The sequence below is a fragment of the Macrosteles quadrilineatus genome, unplaced genomic scaffold (genome assembly GCF_028750875.1).
Source record: "Macrosteles quadrilineatus isolate MER2022 unplaced genomic scaffold, UCM_ALF_1.0 Scaffold_3__2_contigs__length_128488019, whole genome shotgun sequence".
In the NCBI taxonomy this organism is placed as follows: Eukaryota; Metazoa; Arthropoda; class Insecta; order Hemiptera; family Cicadellidae; genus Macrosteles; species Macrosteles quadrilineatus.
This window is the reverse complement of record NW_026542596.1, coordinates 75,791,548-75,815,350: the sequence shown is the minus strand read 5'-3', so window position 1 is coordinate 75,815,350 and position 23,803 is coordinate 75,791,548. Positions and strand designations below refer to the sequence as shown.

The 23,803-nt window shown below is 35.4% G+C and overlaps 1 protein-coding gene across 3 annotated transcripts in view; it reads right to left on the bottom strand.

The window, feature by feature from the left end:
• Positions 1 to 270: 270 nt before the first annotated feature.
• LOC128990405 (uncharacterized) overlaps positions 271 to 23,803 on the bottom strand; it is a 382,719-nt gene continuing 359,186 nt past the window's right edge. For all 3 annotated transcript variants that reach the window (XM_054412754.1, XM_054412755.1, XM_054412756.1), the window contains 16 exons: positions 23,197 to 23,392; positions 21,073 to 21,175; positions 18,877 to 18,972; positions 18,086 to 18,178; positions 15,964 to 16,163; positions 14,962 to 15,053; positions 14,282 to 14,406; positions 11,263 to 11,442; positions 10,204 to 10,389; positions 9,356 to 9,535; positions 8,099 to 8,320; positions 7,226 to 7,366; positions 6,252 to 6,380; positions 5,396 to 5,480; positions 4,100 to 4,336; positions 271 to 2,631 (listed from right to left, as the gene is read on the bottom strand). In XM_054412754.1, the coding sequence (XP_054268729.1) occupies positions 2,423 to 2,631; positions 4,100 to 4,336; positions 5,396 to 5,480; positions 6,252 to 6,380; positions 7,226 to 7,366; positions 8,099 to 8,320; positions 9,356 to 9,535; positions 10,204 to 10,389; positions 11,263 to 11,442; positions 14,282 to 14,406; positions 14,962 to 15,053; positions 15,964 to 16,163; positions 18,086 to 18,178; positions 18,877 to 18,972; positions 21,073 to 21,175; positions 23,197 to 23,392 (2,474 nt within the window). In that variant the 3' untranslated portion in view covers positions 271 to 2,422. The remainder of the gene's footprint in view (positions 2,632 to 4,099; positions 4,337 to 5,395; positions 5,481 to 6,251; positions 6,381 to 7,225; positions 7,367 to 8,098; positions 8,321 to 9,355; positions 9,536 to 10,203; positions 10,390 to 11,262; positions 11,443 to 14,281; positions 14,407 to 14,961; positions 15,054 to 15,963; positions 16,164 to 18,085; positions 18,179 to 18,876; positions 18,973 to 21,072; positions 21,176 to 23,196; positions 23,393 to 23,803) is intronic.

The following is a 23,803-nucleotide window of genomic DNA, read 5'->3' as shown; positions in this document are numbered from 1 at the left end:
AGGGGCTTGGCTAAAATTAGGGGATTTACTTATTTACTTATATGAATCCCCTAATTTTAGCCAAGCCCCTAAATGTATATGTATAACAATATGGAATTGCAGTGAGGGAGTAGATTTATCAATGCTCTTACTATGTAAATAGTATAAGATGTATTCAAAATTATTTTTCATAATAGACACATTTTACATTCTAAATGTGATTTTGGATTTAGGTACAGAAAGTTGGCAACTCAAGCAAACTTAAAGTATTCACTTTAATATTTACAACAATAATTACAAAATTCTTTACAACATTTGGCGTAAAACTACGTTAAGAACAATAATATTAACAAATAATTCCATTCAACAATACTGATTGACTTAAGATGCAAAATTTTAGAAGTCAACATTTACTATCTGTCACAGTTATAAACATTCAAAGTGACTTTTTAATTCTTAATCAGACAAATTTCCTTCCTAAGAAAATATTACTGAACAACAGAATTTTCAAAAATTATCTTGAACATTTGCAAGATAATCAAAGTTAATCAGATATAAAAAAGTTTGTTGGAAATAAGTAAAATCAATGATACTAATGTATCAAATTAAAACAGCATTTGCGCCTGCACAAATACTGTATGTGGAATTAGCAACAAAATAGAACTACTTATTGCAGTTGAGTATCATATAAAAACATTTGAATTACAATAAAATGTAAGGAAAGTTACAAATGAATTGATAAAAATATTTATAGACCTATAAATTCTAAGTATTGACATAAAGAAAAGTGTTTGCATGGTCACAAAGTTTGATTTTATGCTGACTACAAAAATAAAGTCTATTAAATGGATACCCACTTCTAAATCTCTTTAACTTGTTTTATTACAATTCAAAATAATCTTTAAACTGTAAAGCCAGAGTTCACACGAAGCCAGTAGGCGGGTAGGTTACTTGCCTCAGGTACCTTGAAATACATTATAGCTTTCACTAATCCAGTGGTCAATAGTTATAGGCAAGTAACCTGCCTGCTCTACTGGCCTTATGTAAACGTGGCTAAAGAGATTTTAATATTATTATGCTTTTGAAATCAAACTCTAAAAAAACAGTCTTATCAAGTTTTAGCTAAATTCTTTTATTATAGAAGAGATGAAATTGCACATGCTTAAAGGTAGGTAAAACTTTGAAAATTCTTAATTTTATGTTTTATTTAGGTAAATTGCTTTTGAATGATGTTTAACAAAGAAAAATGTAATAATGTTTTGCATAGTTTTTATGAGGGTAGATTTAATTTTGGTACAGACCAGCTATGACGTCTACTAAGATATAGACGATTTGTTTGTAACTAATATTTTTTACATAGTGCAGGTCCTTAATGAGGAATAAATAAATGTATCTAACTACTTCTTATGACACAAAATAGAAACCTTTCAAAGTTATTCGAAACCTAGTGACTGCAACTTATTTTATAAGATTTAAATAATTTATTTGATTTAAACACAATGTTAAGCCGTAATAAAGCGAAATAATTAAATTAGATTAACAATAAATTCATACATTAACATAAAAAATTATACATTTTACATAAAATATAGTGACAATAAGGGAAATCACAGTCTTTTTGATTTTGTAGAATAAATATTTACAAAGATATTTAAAAATTACACATATTTATACAAAAACACAAAGCCATCAACAAATTATCATAAATAACATACACAATGATTTTAAAGCATTTTAGTAATTGAGCAGATAATTAATAATTTAAACTATAAATAAATTAACTATTATTAAACCTACTAACGTTGCACAGAACATTTAAAACCGAAGAGTTACCATTCATTATCAGGCTATTTAATAAAAAAATAAACGGATGGGGTTTTGGTCCTAATAAAAAAATAATGTCTGCAAATACAAGGATTACCAGTAAATTTAGGTTAACAAGCTACAGTCACACTCAAGGAAGCTCATTTTAATATGACAGAATGAATGTGTTCTTTACTTTCCTGACTGGTATTCTAGTCAGTTCTCGCTAATTAATTGTTGTTGTAGGTGATGAAGATATCAGAGAAAATAGACACTCCTGTAATATATGAAATCAATACAAGATGATTTTCCCTCATATCGTTATAAGCTACTATGCTGCCACTAGTTAGTAATTATCGCATAAGGATGGAAACCAAGTAAGACAGCAGTCAGGGAAGTAAAACACACGATGGTCAAATTTCAAGTTTCCTTAGCCGCGACTGTTTTTTCATTAGACTACTCAAAACCCTAATCTCATAATTTAATCCAGCATTTTTTAAAACTAAAAGCGTACTTCAACATACATTTAAAGCGCTATTAAAAATGTAAAAGAGTAGAAAAGTCGGTAGGAAGATGTGTGATATGTGCGAGTCGCCAGTCAAGGTCACACCCACCCCTTGACCGTGACAGTAACCTCTTCTCATGACGGATGGACTGTCTGCAGTGTCGCCCCTCGACTGAGGTTGCGGCTCTTCTTGTTCCCTCCGAAGGTGAACCACGTTCCCATCCGGCGACCGATGGAATGTGTGGACCCGTGAACTGACGATCCGAGTCCATTGGTCCTCAGCGGCGGAGCCCGGGAGGTATCTGGGACCGTGATGTCACTGTTGCCCCGCTTGTATGTTTTGTCTGGAAATAACCATGTTTGAAATAAATGACAAATTTGATATGTTTTATAAAATTATATTATATTTACCTTTGTAGTTGTTGCCTGAGTTCTTGTAAATAAGATATTTGTGTCCTTCACCCTAGCATTTCGCCACCTGTGAGACATTTTCAGTGGTTTTCAAACACTTTAGTCATATTTACAACAAAACACAATTGTTACTGATAAGATGAGTTCACAAGAAGACCCCTAAAGATGCAGTACAAGGTGACGAAATGCATAGGGTGTCACAAGCATCTTACCTACAAGAACTCAGGCAATCACAACAAAGGTTAATGTAATATAATTCAAAATGTTAAAACTGGCATAAAAAAAAAAGTCATTTGTAAAATTGTTGTAATAAGATAAATTTAAGATGTGCAGACTATTACGAGCATAGTAACGGTGATACAAAACAGTGAAGAGCATTTACTCTTTTATAGAGAAAGTTTGTAAAAGATTTTAATTGATAACAGTTTTGTTTTGAATTAAATGGTCCTTAGAATTGGAAATATTGTAGTTTTCTGGGAAATAACCATGTGCTAGACTTATTGGAGATTATTGGAAAGTTTTAAGAGATGTATGTATTTTCTACAAACATGCATTAAACTTAGAAAATATTGGAGGGTCGGAGAGAAATGTGTTTCCTAAGGAAATAACAACGCACTGCGATTGGAAAGGATTTGTAGGTTTGAGAGATGTGTGTTTTATCTATAAATAAAAATGCATTATAATTGAAAATATTGAGAGGTTTGAAATTATGTATCTTTTGTAAAAATTTTATTTTTAGGATATTTTATTTTATTTGTCTGTATTGTATTGTATTATTGTATTGTAAAAATAACGATGAATTAAATTTACATTTGGAGTATATAAGAGGTTTTAAGTAATAGTTTTCATCATTAAAATCAATTTAAGATAAGGACAGTTTAACGTTTTATGATTCTAAAAAGTATTTGGGATAAAATTCTTTCGATAAAAGTCTCTATTGCAGACTAATATTATGAGCATTAGGGAAATGATGGATTATTGAATAAAAAAAAATACATGGCAGTTGTCTTTGGGACAGTTCCACAACAATACAATATTTGTGTTAGTATGTATAAATAAATAAATTATGCTTTTTTATAGATTTGAAATTATTTTTCCAATTCCTTACTTAGATTGACTTATGAGGATTAAAGAATATATTATTTTCAATAAATATAATTAATAAATACTTTTTTTCCTCAGATCACTTTTATTGAAGTAAATACTTTTTTTAATTTTTGTAAATCATTGTATCCCATTTTCTGTTATATCCTGAGTCAAAACTTAAACTGCATTCTGTTTTTCCAATATCTTAAAATAAACTGAAATATGTACAAAAAGACTTATGCAAGCTATATTTAGCAAATGAGTAGCATTCGCTTGCATCCAATACAATGATTAGTTGAAAAAAAATTTACTCACTTCTGGGTTTGATTGGAGGCCGACGGTAGTGTCTAGCAGCTGACATCCTGGCCAAGTGTCTGGCCGCAGGAGCAAACTCTAGTCCGTCCCGCAGATCCTGTTCCACCAGTCTGCGTTCCTCAGTAAACGCAGACAGCCAGCGAGACTTGTCCTGCGCAGACCTGCAGCAGAACAGCAGCCACTTGCCCGGCGTCACTACCTTGATACAATGTCTGACTGTTACACCCAGCGACGGTTCTGGAACAACGGAAAACACTGAATGAACAACCATTCTACCAACATAATATTAACATTGACTGAATGGTAAATTAATATGTCAAAACGAGCTAAAAGAAACCATAGATGATTGTATAAAGATAAACAAAGAAGAGGGAAAAAGTCATAATTATTTTACAGTTTCTGATAGCAAGATTTGCTTGATTGTATTAGTTTGCTTAGACTATATAGTTAGAACTTCTTTTCTTTTTTTGTGTTTAGTACATATCTAAATCCAGTGACCATTTTATAGAGATAATTTTAATTGCGTTTATGGAAATTTTGTCGGATATGCTTGGATTGAGCCAGTCTCTTTAGGACCGATGTCCAAACGCTAAACACTAAGCTAAAACACAATTGTGGAAGCTGCCTAATTAAATCCTATACTCTTATATGAGCAATGTTTGTTTGTATGTATGTATGCTTTAAAAACAGCTTTGACGATTCCCTTCAAATGTTGTAAATAATTTATTTTTGGCCTAAAAATATGATTAAAGCAGTTAAAACTGCCAACAAAAGTCTAATAACGTAAAACAAATAATTGAAAATCAAAATTTTGTTACATCGGCCTTATGGGTTGCAACGTAACAATGTTGGTTGAATAAAAGAATCCCAGAATTCAAAAGTCAGCAATAATTGGAAGGATATTGGAGTTGTGACTAATTTTAAAATTGGCATGATTGTAAAAACCTTTTGCGAAGCAACGTATTATTTGAGGTTAAGGGTGTAACATAGAGCACAAGGGCCTAGGTTTTTAGGCTGTTTTGAGAGGATAGCAGGCTTACCTGAATGGGAAAGAGTCCAAACTGGCACAAGAAACACAAAATAAGTTTTGCTCTAAAACTCGCTCTTCCTTAGTTGATCATGTTGTCATTGACAGTGAAATATTCTAAAGTTTTGTATATATAGTGTGAAGTTATATGTTTCTTGTGTTAGTTAGCTAGTGTTAGTTAGGATTCTTTCTAATATAAGCCTACTATCCTCTCAAAAAATCCTAACAACCTATTATTTTATTATTTGGGCAGGTCGGATTTGCTTTACCTTTCCCATCAGAGAGGTTGATCACTTCACTTGTGTCCAGGAGTATTCTACCTTTGTAGACAAAAGTATTTCTTTTGAGAATGTCCTGAAAATAAAATTACAGTCAGGTATAAAATATAACTGTAAAGATCCCAACCAAATACCAGTTTTTTGTGGAACTGTAGTGTAGCGAACAACTCACTATTAAGACACGCTGTCACCAGATGACTTTGTTTATTTAACGCCACCAGCTAAGCCAGACATTATTGAGCTTAGTACTGATTGCACATGTATGGAATTCAAACTTGTGCATGTAGAATTACCTCAACACTACACTAGTCAGTGTAACACCTCGGCCAACTGAGCTACCATGCCACCATCGGCGCGACGAGTGCCGCTATAGACACACTGGCGCTCGCAGGTGAGATTCAACGAACTAACACCCCAAGCTATGTATCCTAAGACTTATGTTTTAAAGTGTTAAATTACTGGTAAAGTGGAAATATTTGTAAATTATCAATACAGCCATTTGCCCTACTAGAAAAATATCTTTTAATTTCTTATTTAAAGAGGTTAATACGATCGTAAAAGGAACATTGCACCATCAGTAAAGTTGCAGGTCAGGTTTGCAGTTCCTAGTTCAAACTTTTAACCTGTGCTATGAAGGTGCAACAAACTGTACAGTTTTACACTTACCATCTCTGATAAAACGTTCTTTCTGATGATAGCACACAATTTTAAAACAACAAGCTTTTATTGAGCACCCTCTTTACACCAAATACAAAAAAGCCATATCCTCTAACGTTAAACGAAAGGTCTTTTAGGCAACGACATGGCAGTTTTGCTACTAAAATATAAATATAATGAGATAACATACCTTTTTACAATATATCAGCTGATGATCAAACAAAAACAGTACGATATTGTTGGTCCACATTCCTGAAGTAACTCTGATCGCTTCTCCTTGATGAATCAGCTGGGAACTTGACTCTATCAAATCTTCACCCTGGAATATTAAAGGGTCTTGATCACTTGTAGAACTTACATTGCTTGAAAAACTTAAACCCATTGTTGTAAAAGATTGTTGGATTTATTGTAAAAGGTCTAGTGTAATAGATTACAAGTTCCACAAAGAAAGGAAGAATGTGGTTTTCTTATCTTATTATGTTTCAACTGGATTCTCAGTATTCCTATCATGGTTGACTCTTTTAGAGGATGAAGTTAGCTTGTATCATCATTATCGGTTGAAATGGGAACGCCACATCGGTGCGTATTTTAACCCAAATATGAGTGAAGGGTAAATGTAGAATGGTGGTGTAGCTTCAAAACTGGCCAAGATAAGCTGTTTCATTAGCCAGGATCATTTATTTAAAAGCCCATGATCAAGGACAGCTGGAACCAGTTTCAAACCATCAAAAAGCTATACTGACTTTTCTCAGGATTGATCTGGCAACCTTTTGATTGCTAAGCGAACACTTTAATGACTCAGCTACCCAACCAGTATCTCACATTAGAACCACAAATTTACGAGTTCATATAATCTTTTGTTTGGTCCTAAATATATAAAAAATCCATACAATATAGGTATGTGGCATTCGTACAGCCTTGTCCTAAGCCATGTAAACAAACAAGTCACATCAGATTGCCAAGTAAAGATGTTACTACTATATTTTTTTATTGTTTAGTAAATACTACAGTTAACAAATTAGGAATTTAATTAAGGCAATTTTCTGGTCAGAATGCGTTCAAATGTGAAGGAGTTTAGAGTATTGACTGTTGCATAGAAGAGATAAGTTAATACATAAAATCTCATATAAAAACAATAAATTGGGAAATTAGCCTCTTCTGTACCTCCCAACCGTCGACCCTCTGTTGCCAAGCCGCTAGTTTCTCCAGGCTCTCCATCCTGCGTTTGCGCTCGTTGATGAGAACAGCGACTCCTCTCATCGCCTCCAACGCCTCTGTGATCTTGGCATGGTCTAGGTGATCAGTCTGCAACAGTCAACAGTGAAAAAAGATACATTTTGAAATTTTTTCCTAGTTTATTCAAGAACTTAAATTGACCAATGGCCTCTAAAGCTACTAGTTGTCAAAAAATTGTGTTTAGACATGCCACTGTAGTTCCAATATCAGATAGCATGGAATTGTGATCATTTTCTTTTTCAATTGAATCAAATTTTGATCAATTTGATGATTAAACTAGGAATCTTCGAAGTTTAACTGTCTATCTTAGGCTCACAGTAGAACGTTAACCACCTATTATCCGAATCTTTTTAATGAAAAATTTGACAAAAATACATAAATATTACAGCAGCACAAAACAAAACCATTGAATGAGGTTAAACAATGATACATGTATCATACAACATAAATATGCGGTGAATTTGCATTTAAGTTAAATTGTAAAGAATAACAAAATGAAGCTATTTTTCTTTGAAACATTAATATAACATTTCTTGGGAAACAAATGATTTCCAAAGATGATTTTGATAAACGGTGTTCAATTTAATTAATCAGTTTTATCATTGAAACCCTACGTGAAAGTGCTAACACACACCCCTGAATGAACAGTTTTAGTTTGCAAGCGGATCTGTTTTACGCTACACAAAACCAGACAACTATCATACTAACCCGCTAAAACCATAGTATATGTGACATTAAAACCACAGATACGAATAGTCTTCCTCTACCCAAAATATATCTCTTCCTCACACATTGTCTCACCTTGGTATACTTAAGCAGCTCAGCCAACTGTAGAGGGTATTTGCAAATCCGTTGTACAGGAGTCAGTAAATAACCGTCCAGAGGGATCTCTATGAGACCTCTCATCAGACGACACGCCTCGAAGAACTTGCTGTAGCTGTTGTGTTGGTACAACTCCTGCAGCGTAGCGATGGCCATCGGGTGACTGTTACAGTACTCTGAATACATACGGAATCCGGCTTGCTGAAACACACAATGAGATTAGAGGGAATCTGGTTTGCTGAAACCACATAGTTTGTAAGATTAGAGGGAGAGGATTATAGATTTGTTGAAACAGATAATTTGTGAGATTAGAGGGAATCAGATTTGTTGAAAGCACATAGTTTGTGATATTGGAGGAAATCAGGTTTGTTGAAACACAATGTTTGAGGGATTTAGAGGGAATTACGTTTGTTAAAGCACATAGTTTGTGAGATAAGAAAGGGAATCAGGTTTGTTGAAACACATAGTTCTGATATTAGAAGGAATCAGGTTTGTTGAAAGGAAACACATAGTTTGAGAGATTAGAGGTAATAAGGTTTGTTGAAATATACAGTTTGTGAGATTGTATAGATTCTTGCTGGATGAAATACACTGTTTGTGAAATTGAGTGAATTCTACTTGCTCGAGTATTTTTGTATTTTGGCTAAGATATGTTAAGGACTATAAATTAATAAATGTCAACCAGAACCGTTATAGCTGATTTGTAGGAATCTAATTTTTTCATTATCTTATGGTTTTTTTTATAGGAAAATACACAATAAAAAATAAAACAGTTTGAAAAAAAGATTTCCTTCATATAGCATACTTTGTATAGGAGGGGAGGGTAAAAATCGAGAATAATTAATTTAAAACTCTATCTATATCTACTGTAGTTATAACACCAAAATTAGTAAATGGCAAGAGGATTGAGACAACTAAACCAGTAACTAAATCAGTTGATTGAATTATTCACAGATCCATCTTCAATCGACTGTAACAATAATCAGATAAGCCGGTTTCAACTGGCCCAGGGACCCGATCATGCCAGGTATACATATGTTTGCATTGATAAATTTTTCATAACACTTAATTCACATACTTGCATCTCTATGAACTTTTGAACTGGCAACCTAAAACTCAATTAAATTGCAATAGCATTGTCATACTTTTTGTAAACTACTTTAAGATTTTATGTCTGCAACAAACATTTTAAATAAACATTTGAGTGTTTAGTTGAAAGGTTGAAACCTCACTTACATGTCTGAGGAAGGTATCTCCTACGCAGCTTCTGTGAGGAGCCTCGGAGTCCACATGCCTCTCCAGGTCCTCCAGAAACACTTCTTGGAACTCCAGCAGCTGTTCAAGGTTACCGAATATTGTGTTTATTTGTTCATCAATAAACATATCCGACCTCTTTCTGCACTCTGCTAAGTACCCCTGAAAAGGAAAAAAATGAATACTTTTGCTCATGCTTTAGGAATGTAGACCAAACCACTTTGCCATTATGGGGTACACAAGGGGGTGCCAATCAAAGAGACTACTTTTAGGATGTTTCAATTGGTCAAGTATAGAGCTGTACTAATGTCTATTGCACAGTTAATATAATATTTTGACATTATAGATCTATCGCTGTAACAGTGGGAACATAAAAATAATCAAAGGCTTGTACGTTAAGCAGCTCTGGCCAGAAACATTTTTACACATTATTTTGTGTTTTTTCTATGTCTGCCAAGTGATGATACTAAGCAACTTTAAAAAAAGTTACCATACCATAAAAAAGGCAACCAGTGGTTTATATACCTAGCCAGTGTTATACATAAAGCTTCAATTGAAACAGTTTTTTAATGATACTTTACTTATAATACTTTTCAATGAAATGGCGGCCATACAAAGTAGGTATTTTAAGCCAAGTATGAATGGAGGATATCATCTATCAAATTGTGGAAAATGATAACAAGAAAAACAAATGTTTGGACTGTTTTATTTAAGAAAACATGGAACATTTTAACACCCTTATTGGCCAACATGAGGTAAAATAAAAACAAAATATAAATTTGAAGAAAACTAAAAATGAACTGAAAACTCCTCAATGGCAATTAAGTTACCTCCTTAACGTCGCGCAGCACCTTGACAAAGTCTCGCTCAGTGTTGACTAGCTCTCTCACCACTCTCGACCTGACCTGGTCATTGGACAGCAGAGAGATGCTGGTACGCCGCCTCAGCTGTTTGCTGCCTCCAGACGCTATGGCTGCCAGACAGTCCTCTACTGTGTCCTCCTGGCTCACTCGTAACTGTAAGGGACATAGTGATCATGTTATACTTTACAAGAATAGCAAATCTTAGAAATTATGTCGGCTTGAAGCATTGATAGAACTTTGAGGGGTACAGATTGAAGACCTCGTTTAATCTAAACCATGATCTACTCGGATGAACTGTCACTGTCACTGTGAATCACTATTGTGAGCCTGGTCAAGGAATCAAGTAGCTCTTTTGGGAACGTCTATTATAGTTTTACTTTCAATACAACTCTAAGTTGGATGGGTTTCTATTCAGATTTATAGAAAGACGACTATGCAAGCTTTCAGAATGCTAATGGCTACTATCGGCTGTTGGAACTCTGCCAAAAATGGATTGGTTATGTATGGTATTTTTCTTACTTAGTTAACTTAACACTGATTTAAGCTACGGTACTGTAAAACAATTGTTTTAAGATGAAACAATGGAAAACCAAAAAGTACAGTTGAAAGTAGCAATTTCAAAAGACATAATTAAACCAATATTAAAGAAGTTAAAGCAAGGTATCATTGAATGAATGGGGGCCTAACAAAATACTTGTGAATAAGATGTTGCACACCTCGGAACTTTACCTCAGAACTTTACCTCAGAACTTCATGTACCTGCTGAACTACAGTATACTGCTTAATGCAGGTGTCTGCTCCTCACCATGGTCTAGAGAGCTTTTCTTTACCTCAGCTAGTGATGTAAAACAACAGATGGATTGGCTAACTTTCTGAACACTTAAGGTTTTGTAAATAAATGGAACTCTTAAATAAAATTAGCACTTGAAATAAACACATTGTAAATAATAGAAAGAGGAACCCAAATCATAGTTGAAAGTAATTATACTGTTTAGCTAGTATAAGCAAACAAAGAGTTATTCTCACCCTGACGAATGCAGAAGGGAACCAGCCCGCTAGGTCTCCTCGGGCCCCCCACCACCAGTCTCTGTCCAAGGTGTCCAGCACCTCTATCACATCTCCTGCTCGGAACGCCAACTCCTCCGGCTCCATGGCCACATGGTCCCACACTGCCTCCGCTAGGATCACCACCTCCTCTTCCATGGCCTAAACAACACATTGTCACAAGGTTGTCAACAATTGTCACAAAGTTATGCTGACCGATATACCTTTGTTTTTTTCTCTTAGACAGTAATTTTTTTAATTTTTCCAGGCATGACCCCCAGGAGTGTTTTTTGCAGCACTTCAGGCTAGACCTAGGGGTTGCAGCATTATCACGATAAAAATCCATTGGTTATTTGGCGGGATTTGAACCCGAGACACCTGGGACCGGAGTCCCACGCTCTACCACTCGACCAGCTTGCTCCCCCAGTTAGACAGTTAATAGGACTTACCAGAATTAAAAATTTAATTCAGCTCAAAGCAAAAGTGACAGACTTCAAACATTTTTTTATCTTGTGAGCATTGAGTTACATTTCTAATAGTACACCAGATATGGTGTGTTTCTTTTTTGTCTTTCAAAGAGTACATACAGTAAAACCTTGATAACAAGACTCTCGTGGGTATTTTATAAGAGAGTTATCGAGGTTGTCTTCTTTTGAGGTTTGCAATAACATTTGAGTAGGGGTAAAATAAATTTATGAGAATTTCATATTTCAAAATTACACTTGTTATCAAGGGTCTTGTTATTGAGGTTCTACAGTAATTGAATGAGCTACTTATATAGCGTGCTTCTATTGAATTTCTATCTTCTCTTCAGCTTTTCATACTCTAATAAATTTATGGGGAGGTGAAGATGATGTGGATTACAAAAACTTTTCCTTTCAGTTTAATATAATAAAATCATGAGAGAGAAAATGTTGCATAACTACATATGCTGAGTAAATAGCTACTTTACAAGAACTAACCAATGATTATACGTTGCTACTACATTTTCTAGTACATTTTGTTTGAGTGGGGAGAACATATACAAGTATTACTGTGATGGTTCGTAAGTTTGTCTATTAATATCAATATTGTCATAGCACTTACGATTTATAACCACAGAAGAATCTCATCGACCTCATACCTGGTCTTATTGGAGTACAATGACAAAATCGATCTTAACCTTTCAGAGGGCGCATTGGTTTTAAAAACGGGAGAGGGCGCACCTGGAGGTTACTTCCAGGTCAATAAAAACAAACATTTATGAAGTAAAATTTATATTTTAGTGTACAAGTTATATTTTTAATTTTAAACATCAAAAATGTGTTTAGTGAACTCTTAATTATAAAATAACTTAATTAGATTTTATAAGTATAAAATTAAACCATTATTCTATCAAATGTTCTAACATAAAAGTATTTGAAGAAATCTGTTTACAAGAATATATTCAAGAAGTTAATTTTAATTTCCACCACAATGTCCTATAATGCGGTTCTAGATAATAGCACTCACAATACCTGATGTTTTAAGTAATTTAACATAATGGGTATCTTAAAACAAATGACTGTACATACGTTGTTCGTTAATCTTCCTTTCAGCACTGGCCAAGAGTGTTGCAATTCAAAATTTAACTTCTTCACTCATCGTTTAAAAACTATAATTATATTTACCTACTAAATAATGTCATGAATCGTAAAAAAATAATTATTTACCGTAATTATTTACACGTAATAATCAAGGCACACACTAACCTAGAGGTCGCACACGGAAGTTGCCTGCAGGCTGTGTACAAGAATCGGCAGAGCGCACACAGAAGCTACTTCCAGCCTCTTACAAAACTGAACAAATATAAAATAGTAGGGGTGAGTTTTGACCTTCACTCGATTCTAGGAACGAGGTGCGTGAGGTACAGTGACACTCACCACTGCCGACACCACCCACAATAATATAATCGTGAAAAATAAAACATCCCTGAAGGTTACTTCCGTGATGCGACCTCTGGAAGGTTAAGTACCAACTGGAAATAAATAAATTAGATGTGCATCTTTATGTTATTGGAAGAGATGATTCAAAAAGTAATTTGTGGTGAAAAAATAATAAAAAATGTTCAAACCTCGGTTGGAAATCCTCCCCAGGATAGGTACTTTATTGTTGGTCTCCACTGACTTGGACCTGGTTCAGCCAAACTGAGTGATGACTGAGAAAGTTTTTTCTTAGCAGAGAATTTAAAAGTTTTAAGTTTCATCGAGTCCAAAGTATCTGTTGATCCAAAACTCTCCAAGTTAAAAGACACTTCTCTCTTGACATGTGGATTTTTTATTGTCGAGTAGATCGATTCTTCAGCGAGTGAATCGATTGAAGTTGAAGCTATATTCATATCATCAGTACTACACGCAACTTCTCTTTTACACTCGGTGTTATTTTCTGTAAACTTCTCCAAACGGTCTTCAACAGCAACAAGTGATTTCTGTAGTTCTTCAATCTTCAAAGACAATTCGTTTCCAGCACTTTTCAGCTTTGCTTGTTCGTTTTTCATTTCCAAAACTGACTTTTCGATTCCCTGAATGCTTGAATTTATATTTCCGATTTTCATGCAAACGTACTTGAGGTCTAAACCGTATGTATCCATATATCTAAGAACTTCTTTTCTAAAAGAATGTAAGTAGGTGAAACAATCCTCTTCTTCAATGGGAGACATGCTTCTTTCCAAGGAATTCATGTTTTAAATCTTTAACCTCACTATCAGTTCACAAAAAGTAACCAAATGTAAAAAAACTCACAAAACAGTCCTAAACCGAAAACCGACACACCTGCAGGTATGAAACACTGTGGAAGAAGACAATAATCCCAATGAAATCACTTTACTCCAACTTATCTTATCTTTTCTTACTACAAATAGATGAGCTATCAGACATTCCCTCAACTGGGCCGATTGTGACATCATGTGATAAAAATTATGTCACAACATTCCGAAACCACAATAAAGGAGTAAATCAATCGATTGTTATTGCTCTTATCTCACCTGCTCAAACGATTTCTTCCTATCAGTGAGTGAGGCTATTGAAGACTCGGAATCTGACAGCAATTCGTCATCTTCTGACGTAACACCTCGCTCATCTTCACTCAAAACGTGACTGCGACCACTTGCTGAAAATTGTTGGAAAATTATCAAACTGTATCAGGTGTGGAAATACCATGATCAATAATCTTTGTAAAATACCATTTTAATTTTCTTAAAATAAATATTACACACCAGTTAAATTAATCAGCCTGCTCTTTTAACATCAAAGGATTTTATCTGGTTTGAACTAGAATAGACGACAAATTTGAATTATTGCTGCAGTTAAAGAAGCCTTTGCATAACACTCATACAGGTAAAAGCCATTGTAAAGACTTGTACTTCATAACATTTTAGGATGTACAGTAAAATTAACATTTACTCTGTGGTATGAAGAGTTTGCACACTGAATTTTTTAGTTTAAATGAGTTTAGTAAGAATGAGTTGTATTGACTCTAATCAATTTATAACTTTGTTGAGCTTTGATACAACTTTTGAGTACTATGAGAGTCATATACTTAGAAGATGTATGTATGTACTAAGTAGCTATAGTTAGTAGACTAAGATTTCTACAGGAGAAGTCCCTTATGAATATCTCATAGGCAAGTGAATGTCATAACATGGATGCCCATGGTCACTCGTACCTGAAGGTTTTCGCCTCATGAGAGGGGAGAGTTCGTTGATACCTAGAGGTTGACTTATCGACCGCCTCAGCTGTTGTGGCCTTCCGTACCTCCTGAGAGAAACAGAACAAAATTTATTCACAAGGTGAAACGTATTATAGCAGGGATAGACGCTTTAGCAGTAAAAAAACAAAGTAAAACAATGTTTTTGTTTTTGTAATAGGGTTGTCCAGAAACTGATAGGTAAAAAAAAAAATAATCATAGTGACGTTCAAATTAAATTTACCGTTATAAAAATTAGGTTTAAATTCAACAAAGATTTTCATAAATGGTTCAGTATCAAGGTCAAATATAATCCTTATTAAAAAAACCATTTAAATGTATGACTTTTAATAATGGATATTCATAGTCCGTCATCTGAAATAGTTAAACTCTAAGTCACAAAGTATCAAGAAAAAATTTTAATATTTAAATAAAAAAATGCACAAGTTTGAATCTAGGTTATATTCTTAAAGCCGCATTTACACTATGCCAGTAGACGAGTAGGTTACTTGTCTCTGGTAACTTGAAATACACTAGAGGCTAGTGCCAACTCTACTGGCCTCGTTTAAAAGTATCTCTTTAGGCCGGCACCACACTATCCCGTTTGGCGGATGATTCATGGGTTTTAATGGGTGCGGTCACATTGTTGCGGTTGCGTTGCGTTGACGGGATCCACAGCATGCCGCTGCGGCGTAGCGGGACGACCTGACAACGGGACGAAGGGCAAAACACATGCGGTTGAATGAGAGCAGCCACACCATCCCGTTGTGCTGCGCGTTTGTCCCTACTGTCGCTATCAACAGTGCACAGCATATGATGCTCGCGCTCTTCACTCGAAGTATGTTGCGGTAGAACAGGAAGTTGTGACAGGGTAATGTCAATGTGGTAAAAACGCATCTCGCTAAACGGGAAAGTGTGGCGCCGGTCTAAGACTCACGTAAAACTATGAATGTAGGCATAACATAACCTACAGTAACCCACCTTTTATGAGGAGTCTCCAGCGTGCCTCGCCGGGGACTGAGGGCAGGTTTGACCCTGAGAGGGGATTGGTTGGAGAACATTCTCCTGTAACTGTTACGCATCTCCCAGTTGAACAGTCGCTGGCCACCGAGGTCAGAGTGCGTCCTGCGCACAGCGTTGTGTCCACCTCGCCTCGGTATACCTCGAGCCTGCAGATCAGCCTGCAAAAGTACAAGCGATAAGTGTGATGCAGCTTATCTATATAAAATAGAGGTGAAAATTAATTATACAGGGTGGTCCACGGGAAACGGATGGATTTAAAATGCCTATTACTCTTAAAGTTTTAACCATAGAAAGTTTTATTGACATAGAAATGAAGGACAAGTAATGTAATTTACAAAATAAAAAACCATAAGTTTTGAAAATTACATCAATAAATCGTGACTATTGAAACGGACACACATTTTCAAGCCTTGCTCAAAAACATCCTAATATATTCAGGAACTATTCATCGATTAGTTCAATTTAGCTTCTGATTGTGGCCTTCAATTCTTCGTGACTACGTGATTTTTCTTTGTAAACGCGTGTCTTCAGGTGACTTAACAGGGAAAAGTCACTCATTAACAAGTCCGGTGAACGTGGTGGCCACACATCACCAAACCATGGACATGTCTTGGAAAGAACACTCCACTGGCATTGGCCGTGTAAGCAGTAGCCCCATCTTGTTGAAACCATATGTTCCTTCAATTTTCTACCCTTGCCTTGAAGTTCTGGAATGAAAACATCTCTTGTCATGTTCACGTATCGTTAAGAATAGTTAACAGTGACAGGAGTTTTTTTTCTCCGAAGAAAGATGGCCCATAAATCCCACATTTTCCTACAGCACACTTAACTGTGTTTCAGGTGTTTTTGTTTTCATAACTAACTCATCCTGTAGTTATAAGGAAGTCCACCTTAAAATTTTTGAAATTCACCATTACAACCAATACGAAAATGACGTCTAAAACTTCGTTGACCTTCCATCCTTGACCCACCACGTTGAGTTTCACAGTTGACTCGCCATTTTTTATTTTTACACAAGCATCTTATGCCAACATGCAATGAGCTTTCATCCACAGCGGCATGATGGTGACTGGAATTTTATGGGGAGCTGTATGAACTTAAACCCGAGTTTCTCTCTTTTCATCAGTTGCCGAGGAATGCGCGAATCAAAATTGTCCGTTTCCCGTGGACCACCCTGTATATACATAAAGGTAATCAGGATCATGAACTATTGAGAAACATGTAAGCCGCACACCTATCAACTGGGAACTGTATACTTGAATGATAGGTCTAGACGAATTTGCCCGGGAAATCACTTTTTTTATATTAAACCTAAGCACACACCTCAATTAAAGGGTTTTGAAATCAAATTTAAAACACAGATGTGTCATCTGTTAAGTTTGTTATTGGTTGTTTAAGCGAATTTCCCATATAGGGAATAAGCTATTTTATAATTCATTGTTAATGTTACGATAAAGTAATTAATTTTGATTCTGTCACACACAGCTTATTGCAAATACAAAACAGATCCATTTATTAAAGTAAGCAATAAGTACAATTAAGCATCACCTCTATAATCCGCGGAAAGTGTGTAACTGGTTTTTACAGTAGATTCAAAGAACCATATTATTCTCTTTTGTATTCTCAACCTGTTGTGAAGCACTGACAGAGCAACTAGTTTCCTATAAAGTTAATATTGAAGGAGATGTTTTGAGACTTTTTTTTATTGATTTAGTGAAGCAATAGTAGGCCTAGTATGGTTAGATTTCTTTATTGAACTTTAGCTGAAGAAAAGATAGGGTAAAACGTGGCAGTCTGTTACCCATAAGCTATTCTTTCAAGCAATACCAGCATCAAAAATGCACTAGCCATCATGTAACAGCTCAGAAATTAGGTACAAGGACAGAAGTCCCTTTTTTACATTAATAAAAAATATATATATATTTTTTAACTAGTAAATAGAACTGCCTTTTGTTCTGTATCACTAAGGTTACATGGACACAGAGTTCTAATTTTTTGGTCAACAAGTTTGCAGCCGTTAATATTATAAGAACAATAATTAAGGAAGCTAGACAAAGAGTGCTACTTGAGAGAAGATTACCTTTAATTTGTCTATGAGTATCTGATTGATGACGTCAGAAGTAGGTCGGGAGGGTTTACTATCTGAGCTGGAAGTTGTTCCTCTTCTTCTCACCTGAGAAACAAAAAAACAAAAATGTCAACTTGTAACTCATAACTTCTCATTTAATCGATTGTAATATGTGGTAACAACTTTATAGTTAAACATACTGTAATACCCTAGTAGACTTTATCATGTTCATTTGAAGACAGCATGAAGCATATTCATGTCCAGATGTGTGATGGCATTGAGTTATCATCCTTATACATAGGTAATCAAATGGAATAAATTTGTAATTTGGTGCTTGTCTTCTGCTTTTATAACCATAGAATGAAGAGCACATGCACTAACAATTAGGCGTTGCCCTCAAATAGAGCTCCTCATAACATCCTTACAAGTACACTGCCCATGTACCAAACAGAACAGCGAGAGCAAAGAGTGTAAATTACTTAAGTCAATCTAACCACAGAGAAGTAAGGTACAGAGAAAACACACTTATGGAACAACTACCATAAGTGCTCTCAGCTCTGGTATGTTGGGCTGGAAGTATACTTGTGACAAGCAAGGAGGAGTCCGAACAGTGAGCGCTGTGCTGTAATTCCTATCCTACAGGGCACAGGGTCTTCCTCCATAGTGAGTGTTGTAGTATATGATGGCAAGTGGGGTAGTGGGGTGTTGGACTTTGTCCTAGACACCACTTAAGTGTACCACTGAGTGTTTCCTCTGTTCTTTACTTCTCTGAGATCTAATGGTTGTTAGATCTAATCATTTACCACAGGAGGACTATCCATCTCATCCAGTGGTTCTTCGTCTGCGAGATGGTCTGTGTCATGAGACTCTGAACTGTCCCCTCCTGCTCTCCCCACCATCTGCAACAGAAACAGTTTACATATTACTACGTTCATCTTTCCATGATCAGGCTCAATTTATACACATATACTCAAACAAAACCACAGGAAATTATATTAGATTTATCTTTGTTGTTGTCTGGGTTCTTGTAGGTAAGTTGTTGGTAAGATGTTCTTGTAGGTAAGTGACCCCTCTGGGGCCACACAAGCTGGCGAAATGCACAGGGTGGAATAAATAATTTTACCAACAAGAACTCAAGCAAGAAAAAAGGTAAATCAAACATAATTCAGGTTCTTAAAACTGGGAAAGCAAAATAAAACAACATAACGTAACATAAAAACTTAAACATGTCTAGGAAATTAACGTGAGAAAGGTCACGTATTACATATGTGACTGTGGCGCTGTATTCAGATGATTGGTGTACAATTAATTACTATTTAAAAGTAGCCTGTTACCGGGTCGATTACATAAATTCATCAATAAAAAAACAGCTAATTATAAATGTAATAGATAGCTCGGCTAGGCTTTCTAAGTGAAAGTGATGTTATGAAGCAAAGTGTATCTTCAGTAGTCAAACATGAATGGAAAAATGTTTTGGATGTATATGAGTTGGAGATGGTTGTGAAAGATTGCAAATGTTTACAATGAAATGGACCAATTTAGCCACAATTGTGCATTAGTTTCATTTAAGGCAGTGACCAAAATTAGACCATCATTTAGGCAGGGACTAATTTCATAGATCAATACACAGTATAAATTTTGTATCCAGACCAATCACAGAAAAAAAACAACAGTAAGCCTGTGGTAGTCTTAAAAACACCATTTGCAAGAAGTTTCCGCAATTTTAATCACTTTCTCGATGGGAACTCATGAACACCCGCTGCCAGCCTCGTTGTGTAAACTTGTACGGCTTTCTTCAAACTACCTATGCCATCTTCATCTATGTACTTTTTATGTCCAAACACGTACAATTACTCCACTAGCAACAGATTTCAATAGCGGGTTAAACCTTCTATCAGAAGCATAATCGCAAAAGTATTCTTCTTTACTATTCTTTCTCACTGAAGGGTGTATTAGAAGAAGCTCCTTTACCATGTTCAAATAGAAGCTACTTCTTCAACGTCGCTATGAAGCTATGTCACCCCAGTTTATATCTACAGTCTCCCTCTTATTCAGACTCCTCAGGACCGAGGCCAGTCCGTATAACGGTTTTTTCAGTTAAAACTGACGTCTGTAAATAACATTAAAACAGACTGTTTTAATGCATACTGTATACAGTATTTGACTTAAACTAAGAAGAGCATTGCATTTAGACACGTGATCACTGGTCTCAGATCTTTCTCACGAACAGTCGTTTCGGTACTGCCACTTCCTGCCAATCTAGTCCAGTTAAACCGAAATACTGATAAAAATTGCCCGGTAAAGATATGTCATTTCTGCAGAGTGTAGTCCGGTTAAAAAACTCCTATCATCTGATACAAAAATAAGAATATATAAAACCATTATTCAACCAGTATTATTGTATGGAAGTGAGACCTGGGTCCTATCCAAGAGAAATGAAGGACGCTTGATTGTTTTTGAAAACAAGGTCCTAAGAAAAATATTCGGCCCAGTAAACGAAGAAGGAGAATGGCGGATTAGAAAAAACAGAGAGCTGCGAGCGTTATACCAGGACCCTGATATAATAGCTTTGATAAAGGCAAAAAGATTAGGTTGGCTAGGTCGTATTGCGAAGGGAAGAAGGAACAAGACTGAAGGAAGTATGTTCTGCTGTACCAACTGGAAAGCGTCCACTGGGTAGACCAAAAATGAGATGGTATGACCAAGTTAAGAGAGATGTGAGTCAGTGTGGAGGGACAGTGGAGATGGCAGCGGACAGAGAAGCGTGGAAGAGGCTGATCTACGAGGCGAAGAATCGACTGTGATTTGTAGCGCCCCAGCAGTAAAGTAAGTAAGTAGTCCGGTTAAAAGGTGTCTTGATAAGAGGGAGTATACTCTATATCTCTCTTCATTCACAATTAGAAGGTTGGTGTGTGTTTTATTTTCTATTCCAAATTTAATATAGTATATCCAGTAACACTCTCAAATACATCCAACTCAACTAAAATTGTAAAACAAACCTCAATTTGGATCCCGCTGTCACCGCTGTTACACTTGGCATTTCTAGCAGACTTTTTCGTTTTCTTCCGTTCTTTGCTGGATCTCCATACTAATGGTCCAAACCTGAAAAATACAATCAATCAGTCAATCAATTTATTGCGATAGGGACGATTTGGGGGGTGGGATTCCTAGGAGCGTATTTTAACCAAAATTTGAGTGAAGGGTGAGTGTAGAATGGTGTGTGATGATCTGTGCTTTGTTACTGACCGAGATCAGCTGTTTCATCAGTCAGGATCATTTAGTTAAAGCAATCAGGTCAGTACATACAAACTATAACATACATACATACTATTGACATCTGGGAACAATAAACAAAGCTTTCTTGCTATCTAGGGTTTGACTGAGTAAAGTTTTGTATTGAATGAGCTGATAAGGATAACTCTCTGTTGTGAGACGGAGTTTCCTCTCCAATGCAATTCTGTTGTTAGAGTTACAGTCTGACGTTACAAGTTGACAAGTTAGCAGTAATTGTACCAAGAAATCCTCACCATCCAGATTCTGTTGTTGTTCTGGCCAATCTTATGTACTCGGTAAATTTGGTATTTTAAATAGTATATTTAAACTATTACTATTTACTTTCATATTACTTGCTTCAGATTACTCACGTATTGAAGTTAAAAGTGACCTATACATTAAACACGGATAAACAGAGACATACACTGATTTTGAAAAATTTTAGATAGATTTTTTTCTTACAAAACTAAAATATTTAAACACTAACTTCTTCATCCCATTACTTTAAATGTACCGGTAGCGGTTTTAAATTTTGAAAACCATTTTGAAAATAAAAGCTATCATAATTCATAAATGATTGTAATGGTTTAAATATAATGTGCAGTTAAATTATAACTACTAAAACACATTCTTTTGGTTAAGACGGTAACTTGAAAGCTCTTAGAGAAAGATGTCCTGTGTAGAGTATATTAGGTCAAAATACAGTGAATTTGAAAAAAAGGTGGTAAAATCTACAACAAACTATGTGAAAAATATTAAAAACCCCTTCAATGAAGAAGAGAGCCACTTTACTAGATTCATCACAACAAAAGGCCTGTTGAAATAACATAAACAATCAACCAATGTTGTTAGGTTAGGTTGTTATTTGAAATGTTCAACAAGATCAGCTTTACTATACAAAATAGTTAGAAAAGTTAGAACATTTCACTGTCACTGGCAGCATTTTTGACCAAGGAAGGTTAGAGTTAGGAAGAGAGATGTCTTCAGATCTAATCTCATTCCTATCCATCTTGATTTTAACTGAAAATAACTCTTTCGACTCAAACATTCAAAATACTGTCAGTGACAGTTATAAAATGTTCTAACTTTTGTTTTTGGTGTAAAATGTTGCTTGTTCTGGACTGGAATGATTCACATTAAGCATAGCCTGATATAAAACAAAAATTAACTAATATACCATACCTGTATTGTCAAAACGACCACTTGATGGTAGTATGAAGACTACAGCTGTTTCGTGCTTTTTTTTTTTAAAGTAGCACATCTTCAGGTCGAGAAGGATGCTAATCCCTCATTTAGAGTTGGTAAAAAAATATGAATAAATAAATAAACGGGAAATACAACACACATTTTTGTGTGTGTTGTATCTGTATGTATTTCCAGTTTACTTATATTTATATTTTATAACAAACATCACTTAAAGCATTAGAGGGACATTCTCGACCTGAAGATGTACTACTTTTTTAAAGCACGGAACAGCTGTAGTTGTCATACGACCCCCAAGTGATCGTTTTGACAGCAAACATAACATATATTAGTTAATTCAGACAACCCAGAGGCCATTCCATCAGGAAAAAACAAAATTCTTTAGAACTATCCCCTTGCGCTCTTTTTACTTTCTTATTCTACAATAATTGTCTTGGTAGCCAAGTGGTTATAGTGCTCACCTTCAAATCTGGAGGTCGCTGGTTTGATTTCAAGCGTGATCACATATGGACCCAGACCCAGATTGTTTGTCATTGAAATTGATCAATTAATGATATGAAAAAAGTGGACGATGGAAGTAACGAGACTACGTTTTGGACATATCCTTAAGGAACTAGCGATACACACGAATAAATTATGATAGTTACCTAAATCTCTCAGAGCTATCGTCTTTGGTAAGGGGAGGTGTTAGCCTGGTCTCCGGGGGTGGTGACTCTGGCGGAGGTAGAGGCGGGGGCTCCTTATCTTCATCTTCATCATCCCTACTGTTGCCCCCGCCTTTCTTGTAGAACCGCAGTGAGAAACTCTTGCGAAACTTCTGCAGAACACTCTCGCTGGAGTGACCTGAGGTACAGACCAATAATTTAAATTGTTTGAAAACTAGGCAATACATTGATTGATAAATGTATACTTAGAAGGAAAAGATAATGCAGAAACAAATTATAAATGGTAAATTTCATTTCCTAAGTGTAACCTGCAAACCCTTAAACTAGGCAAAGGCAAGGAAAAGCTGTTATTGGTACCAATCAACCTACTATTCATCCCTCTATTTTAGTTAACCGAAGAGACCGGGCTATAGAATTTGGATTTTATCATTTGCAATACAGTAGAACCTCACTAACTCGACACCTGGTAACTCGACAGTCAACGGCTGACAGGGTGCAGCAAAAATTTTCCAGAACATTTAGTTTTGATTTTAATTTGACATTTGATATTAGACATTTCTTTGAAGATTGTTTACTCAATATGTAAACA